Source organism: Octopus bimaculoides, unplaced genomic scaffold, assembly GCF_001194135.2.
Source record: "Octopus bimaculoides isolate UCB-OBI-ISO-001 unplaced genomic scaffold, ASM119413v2 Scaffold_92032, whole genome shotgun sequence".
Classification (NCBI taxonomy): domain Eukaryota; kingdom Metazoa; phylum Mollusca; class Cephalopoda; order Octopoda; family Octopodidae; genus Octopus; species Octopus bimaculoides.
Window position 1 is genome coordinate 9,784 of NW_026365845.1, and position 7,811 is coordinate 17,594.

Here is a 7,811-nt window from a genome sequence, read left to right on the forward strand (position 1 = left end):
AAGCATTCACTAGACAAGACTTCCCTTTCTACTCTCAACTTCCTCTTCAGGTGATACTTGAAGAAGTTGATGAGAGATTGCCCAGAGAGGAAAGTCTTTGTCTCTAGACCTTTCTTGTGGCTCCTGCTCTCTCGGAACTGGGTGATGTTGCTGAAAAAAATCATCTTCCTCATCCTCATTGCTGGTGGTGCTGCAGCCCTCCTCCTTGGTCTCCATTAGGGCTGTCTCTATAATGGTCTCCAGGCAGACAGACAGAATAGATAGATGTGTGTGTGCGCGCACGTTTGTCTATCTTCCTCTGTGTGTGTGTATGTGTGGTGTTAAAATATATTAGGATTGTTTACAGCGGAAAGAAGAAAATTACAAAAGTCTGCTATGATTGTAATACAAATAATGCTGTTCTTAAAATATTAAAATCCGATTGGAAATTGATGCAAGAGCTAATAAAGATATTCACTGGTCGTTGTAATCCATTTCTTCTTCGGAGCAATTAAGGAAGTAATCAGTGCTTGGTGGATGAAATAAAATGTTTAATGGTGAAGGGAGGTGGAACATCGATCATGATATACGTAGCTCACCGCCTATTTTATCCACAGACATTAATGTTTGCCTTAACATGACATTATTATTACTGCCGTAATTAAATTAACCGAACTAATTGGAAATATACATTGGTGGGCGGTGCCGTCATCTAAAAGTTCCTTATATAAATTTTATAACGTTTAGAATCAGCTTCACTTATTAATCATTTTATAACCGTGGAACACGAAATAGATAAAACTATAAAGCAATCTTGTCTATTATATATAGAAGGCCTGAAATTTGCGGAGTTGGGGGATACTCAATTACATCGACTCCAGTGCGTAACTGGTACTTAATTTATTGACCACGAAATGATGAAAGGTAAAGTCGACCTCGGCGGAATTTGAACTCAGACCGTAAAGACGGACGAAACACCGTAAAGTATTTTGTCCGGTATGCTAACGATTCTGCCTGAGTTTATATTTTTGTTATATTTATATTTTTTTCTAAATTCGATGAGGCTAGGCAAAGGAGGGATCTTTACCCTTTGGCCGGCACATTTAAAAAATAATTTTTTGTGTGATTTCGGAATATAACGAGGAAAAATTCGGATCTTGGGAATTTTCCGAAAGTTTTCTCCCCCACCTCAAGATTTTTCCCACAAATTACTTTATAATCGTAATGTATGCCGTTTGAAAGGTATTTACACAAAATTTCAATTAATTAAAAAAAGGCACATTTTCCTAACAGTTACAAGGGGAAAAAAGACGAATCTTGTAAATTTTCCGAAGTCCTCTCCCCACCAACTGAAGGGATTTGTGGATATATTAAATTATACTAGGGACTTTTAACTTATTCAGACGGGGGAAAATTATGCCTACTTAATTAGGTCGATAAATTTAATTATATCATATGTAGTAACTATGTGATATTAAGTTATTTCATTTACTCTGGGTTGGATATAAATGAAGGAACAAAATTGGGAAAACTAAGGAATTTCTTAATGCATTAAATTAGTTTCAGGATTTTAAACAGATGACACCGGTATCATATTGAGACAGGTGAAATTTGTGAGCGGCACCGATCGACTTGAGTGTTTCTAATTAGTTCAGCTTAATTAATTACATCAAGTATAATAATTATGCGACATTGCGGTTAATGATTGTGGATAAGATAAACGTGAGCTACATGTTTCAGGGTGGCTGTTCCATCTTGCTCATGATTAAATATTTCACTTCATCCACAAGCGACATCGTTAATTGGTTGTTTACTAATTAACAAGAGCAGGCCTAAACAAACGTTGTCCCTAATTAACAAGAGCAAGACCAAATGAACGAATAAACTTTTAATCAGCCACACAGATGAACGAATAGCTATCCTCATCTTTCTTCGCTTTTTAGTTGAATTTCAAATCGAAACCAATAATTATTATTTAGATGATCATAGCAAAAGACATTGGCTTAACCCGTAGTGAACAATCCTAGGGCTATACGTGAACTTGGCTTCCGTGAATTACAAGAAATCGGTAAGTAAATGCTTCGAAACAGGTAAATTATGTTCTGGAAATACTCTGTTCATTGTTATGCAAAACATAAAGCGATAATTAAATCGGGGTGTAATTAATTACAAATGACCAAAATAATAATTAAGTCACTTCACAGGTGAGACAAGTGAAAGCAGATAACAGAAAGGTAAAAAGAGATAAGTAATTAGAGAAATGTAGAAACACATCATTTATATACAGAATGGACTCCAACCCATGCAAATGTAGATGTTAAATGGATGATAGTTGATGTTGTAATATTTGCAATGTTGAATTGTTATGTCTTTTAATTATCCTATTTATCTTACTGCTTCTTTTCTTATTTCAGAATATCACATCCTGTTGACACACAGGAAATTTCTTCATTCAGATGTGCCTTCAATATTTTTATCAACTCTTATTGACTAAGGGAAAACGAGATATCTATAAGGACATTCATCAATACATCAATCTCTTTATATGAAGAAAGTCTATGACAAACAACAACGAAATATTTTTCCTGTCTTTGCTCTCTGGAATGTAGAAGAGATGACTGCTTTACAGGTTGGATAACTTTACAAAGAGTTGATACTTTCCATCTGCTGTTTTGGATATGAAGTAAGATCACAGATGAAAGAAACACAGCATTAAATTATTCTCTGGAAATTGTGATTCAATTTCACCCAAACATATTCATAGAAATGAAAAATTCATTATCATTGTGATATGTATGAAAAATTATTCTCTCATAATGAATAGTTCAACGAAACCAAAAAACCCTGATACCAGAGAAAAGCTACATCCCTGTGCTATCTGTGGTAAATCATTCTCTCATAGTACTAACTTAACCAGACACAAACGTACACATACAGGAGAGAAGCCATATCATTGCGATATCTGTGGTAAGTCGTTCCCTGAAGCTGGTCAGTTGAAAACGCACAAACGTATGCATACAGGGGAAAAGCCATATCAGTGTAATATCTGTGGTAAATCCTTCGTTTCTGTTAGTCACGTGACTAATCACAAACGTATTCACACTGGGGAGAAGCCATATCATTGTGATACCTGTGGTAAATCATTCACACAAAATAGTCATTTGACTAAACACAAACTTATTCATACAGGAGAGAAACCATATCACTGTGGTATTTGCGGTAAATCGTTCTCTCGAAATGATAAATTGAACCCTCACAAACGCACTCATACAGGAGAGAAGCCATATCATTGTAATATCTGTGGTGAATCATTTTCTCAAGACAGTAACATGAAAAGGCACAAACGCACTCACACAGGTGAGAAGCCACATCATTGTGATATCTGTGATAAATCATTCTCTGAAAGTAGTCTCTTGACTCGTCACATACGGATTCATACAGGTGAGAAACCATATCGTTGTGATATCTGCGGTACATCATTCTCTCAAAATGGTTATTTCACTAAGCACAAACGCGTTCATACTGGGGAAAAACCATATCATTGTGATACTTGTGGTAAATCATTTTCTCAAAATAGCACTCTAACTAGTCACAAACGCATTCACACGGGAGAGAAGCCATATTCCTGTGATATCTGTGGTAAATCATTCTCTCAACTGAGTGCTTTAAATAAACACAAACAGACACATACAGGAGAAAATCCATAATCTTGAAATACCTGTGATAATCCATTTTCTGAAAATGGTGTTTTAACTATAAACGAACATGTTCACACCAGAGACAAACTATGTCATGATTATATCTGTGGTAAATCTTTGTCTCATGGACCTAACTTAACTGTACTTGGAGACATTCCTACCGGAGGAAAACCATATCACTGTGATATCTCTGGTAAATCATTCTTTCGTGCCATTAACATGAAAGGACACAGACATATTCATACAGGTGAGATGCCATTTTATTGTAATGTCTGTGGTAAATCATTCTCATGAAACAGTGACTTGACTGCTTACAAACATCCATACAGGAGAGAAGCCATATCACTGTCAGATCTGTGGTAAATCATTTCCTCGTGTACCTTAAATAAGCACAAACAGACGCATACAGGAGAGAAGCCATAACCTTACATTAGCTGTTGTAATTCATTTTTTGAAAATGGTGTTTTAACTAAACACAAAAATGTTCATACCAGACAGAAATTATGTCATGGTCTTATCTATGATAAATCATTCTCTCATAGACCTAACTTAACTGTCCATGAACGAATTCCTACAAGAAAGAAGCCATGTCAATGGCAATTCATTCTATCGAAAAAGCCACATGCATACACATGTGGGTATCCACACACAAGTGTAACTGTATTAGTGTCAAAATTTAATACATGACTTCAGTTAAGACTATTTTGTCTGCTAAAAGACATTTTTTTTTTCCCTTCATCAACTTTAATATCGTCAATGTAAATCTGAAATTTGTCATCTGTAAAAATATTGACTCTGAGATAACTTGGTTACTGAAAATGCCTGCTCTTGGATTTTGAGGAATTTGTTAAAAAAGAATAATGAATAAAAAGTTAGACTGTCACCATTTTGTGTTTGTTTTGTTACTCTATATCTAGACACTGTCCCCTCTATACCTTAACCCATTACCTCCCATAATTCTGGAATTTTTTTTATGAAACTTTGATTTCTAGCATAAAACAGCCTTAGAAACACACTGGAATGATCAAAATAACATTTTAAATAGAAATAAGCGAGATATTGGGTGAAAAATTAGCAAACCTCCTTTGAATATCAGAGAAATATACCTAGTAGATATAGCAAAAAGGTTAGATATGTGTAAATATTGACAGATAATTAGGAAATTTTTAATTTTTAAGTGATCTCATATGAGATCACTGGTAGGTAATGGGTTAAATCTCTCAACTGGTACAGTCACACCCCTTCAATATTAATTCCATTCCCTCACTCCCAGTTGTGTGTGTTTTATTTTGCAAGGTAGTTGGTGAACCTGTAGGTGCTGATGTCACACTAAGAGCACAGGTAAAAAGCAGTAGTGTTGGTACCATGTAAAGAGACCTGGTGTGTGTGTGACATGTAAAAGACCCTGGTGCTGCTACCACATAAAAAGCACCAGTCATAGTGCTATGTGAAGAATGCAGGTGCTGGTGCCAGGAAAGAAGCAGTGGTGACGGTGCCACATGACAAACGCTACTGGGGTTACCACATAAAAGGCACGTGGCCGGACCCTATGGGGCTGGCTGAACAATTAGGAAACGAAACAGAGAAGCAATGGTCTTTGGATCAGTGGGACATGTGGAGGAAGGGTAATGACCAGACGGGACATGGGGGTGACGTTCCGAAGGGACAGGGAGGTTGACGGTATGACGTCACGTCTGGAAGTCACAGGGCTGGAAACGCCTTTTTTTTTCTTTTTTTTACAGGGCTTTAGGCGAGGGCAAGTCGTGAGATGGAAACAGTCGTAAAGGAGAATATGGGAGTACAATTTGTTAAAATAATCTGGTAAAAAATATGAAAAAAAAAACTTGAAAGGGAAGTTGTTGCCAGAATGGGACAAAGAGAACACCCGAAACGAAACCAACCAACCAACCAACCAGGAGAACCATCTATCGGAGAATTGAAGAAATACAATCATATGAAGGGAAATAACTTCTACAACACTTCAGTCAAAGTCCAATTAAATTATTAATTAAGGTGATTAATTACCGATCGCTGACTCGCAGTCTATATCCGAATACGGTAAGTTGACAAAGATTTGTTTTAAGACTGTAGTACTACTTCTAATAATAATGTATATAATAGAATTATGTGAACCTTTCGATTTTACACTAATTATATAGAAGTGAAAGCACATAACATTGGGAAAGGATGTTTTCTCGTCTTAAATAACAACTTCCACACTGAAATATTGATTTGTTGTTTATGGAAAACCTATGATCGATTGTTACGTGTGAAATTGATTGGTAAAATGAGAGTAAAACGGCGTAATTAATTCGTAAAAATGAGAGGAAACCGATTGATGAGTACTTCATTAATTAGTGTTGTCCTGTTGTTTATGAGGCACTAATTAAACGGTAAGTTGACAAAGATTTACTTTGAGGTTATATTAATAATAGTAATGATGGTCATGGTTTTAAATTTTGGCCCAGGACCAGCAGTTTTTGAAGCGAGCTCGAATTTGATTACAAGGAACCCGGTACTTGCCGTAAGGAATGAACGGCAAAGTCGACCTCGGTCGTATTTGAACTCAGGAATTTCTGCCTTCAGTTCCTTTCGCTGTGAATATGATGATGATGATGATGATGATGATGATGATAATTTTTTGTACTTTAGGCACAAGGCCTGAAAGGACGTAAGTCGATTACAGGGACCCTGGTGCTCTACTGCTTCTGTTATCGACCTCAAAAGGATGGAAAGGCAAAGTCGACCTCAATGGAATTTGAACTTCGAAAGTAAAGACGAACGAAATGCTGTTTTAGCATTTTCTCCGGCATGCTAACGATTCTACCAGTAAATAATAGAATCATGTAAACCCTTCGAAGTTACAGTAATTCTATAGAAGTAAAAGCACGTAACAACACTGGGAAAGGATGCTTTCTCGTCTTAAATCTATTATATTTAGAAACACTTCGGGATGAAGTGTTATATATAAAATAAATAGATTAAAGATTTGGTGAATTAACGGTAATTCAGAATTGTTAGATGTGCTTTAAATTTAATTACTACATAATGAGAGAAAAGCTACCTAATTAATTTTGATATAGCTACATATCGGACTAGGTATAAATACATAATCGTGCCCCACCGAATTTGTTTCTTCTTTACTTTCTAAAGAATTGGTATTTTGTAACGAGATTTTGTATGGTTACATTCCAGATGACGTAGATTACGATTATAATACTCTTTAGATGGTGTAGATTAGAATTGCATACGAATTTGTGAAAAATTTCTTCGAAGACGGTGGAATATAGTGATATAAATATAGTGGCATAAATTACGATGATATAGGAACATGTGAAAAACTTTTCTGCTCTCTTTTAAACTAATTCAAAAGCAGCTCAACTCAACCTCTACTGGTTGTTTAACGTGCTGGAAATAGCAGTCTTCACATGGCTTTATCGCAAGATTTGTAGCATGATAAACAAGGCAATCTTTAGTTTTATCTGTGGGATCGATAATAAAACTAATATAATCCATAAAAACATAGAAAAATAGACTGGGATACCCAGAGTATGTTGGAATGATATATAGGCGCAGGAGTGGCTGTGTGGTAAGTAGCTTGCTTAGCAACCACATGGTTCCAGGTTCATTCCCACTGCGTGGCACCTTGCATAAGAATCTTCTACTATAGCCTCGGGCTGACCAAAGTCCTGTGAGTGGATTTGGTAGACGGAAACTGAAAGAAGCCCATCGTATATATGTATATGTATGTGTTTGTGTGTTTACGTTTGTCCCCTTCCCCCACCATCACTTGACATCCGATGCTGGTATGTTTACGTCCCTGTAACTTAGCGGTTTGGCAAAAAAGAGCCCGATAGAATCAGTACTAGGCTTACAAAGAATAAGTCCTGGGGTCAATTTGCTCGACTAAAAGGTGGTGCTCCAGCATGGCCACAGTCAAATGGCTGAAACAAATGAAAGAATAGAAATCAGTTTGTGACCATCAATGGATGACAGTGTTGCTGTTGTAAAATTTGCGCTGTTAAATTACTATGTCGGTTAAATATCAATTTTATCTTACTGCTTCTTTTCCTATTTCAGAATATCACATATGTTGACATAAAAGAAATTTCTTCATTCAGATGTGTGCCTGAT

The 7,811-nt window shown here is 36.2% G+C and overlaps 1 protein-coding gene across 2 annotated transcripts; it reads left to right on the forward strand.

Moving 5' to 3' along the window:
• The first annotated feature begins 379 nt into the window (after window positions 1-379).
• On the forward strand, window positions 380-4,560 carry LOC106878971 (zinc finger protein 239). 2 transcript variants are annotated; one of them, XM_052978287.1, is made up of 2 exons: window positions 380-1,221; window positions 2,394-4,560. In XM_052978287.1, the coding sequence occupies exon 2, from the start codon at window positions 2,775-2,777 to the stop codon at window positions 3,684-3,686; it is 912 nt and encodes a 303-aa protein (XP_052834247.1). In that variant the 5' UTR covers window positions 380-1,221; window positions 2,394-2,774; the 3' UTR covers window positions 3,687-4,560. The 2 variants fall into 2 exon arrangements, with proteins under 2 accessions (XP_052834247.1, XP_052834246.1); XM_052978286.1 differs by lacking the exon at window positions 380-1,221 and adding an exon at window positions 1,251-2,047.
• The last annotated feature ends 3,251 nt before the right edge of the window (window positions 4,561-7,811 follow it).

Coding starts and splice junctions, on each gene's coding strand:
- LOC106878971 (XM_052978287.1), top strand. CDS start 2,775: ATGAAAAATTATTCTCTCATAATGAATAGTTCAACGAAACCAAAAAAC.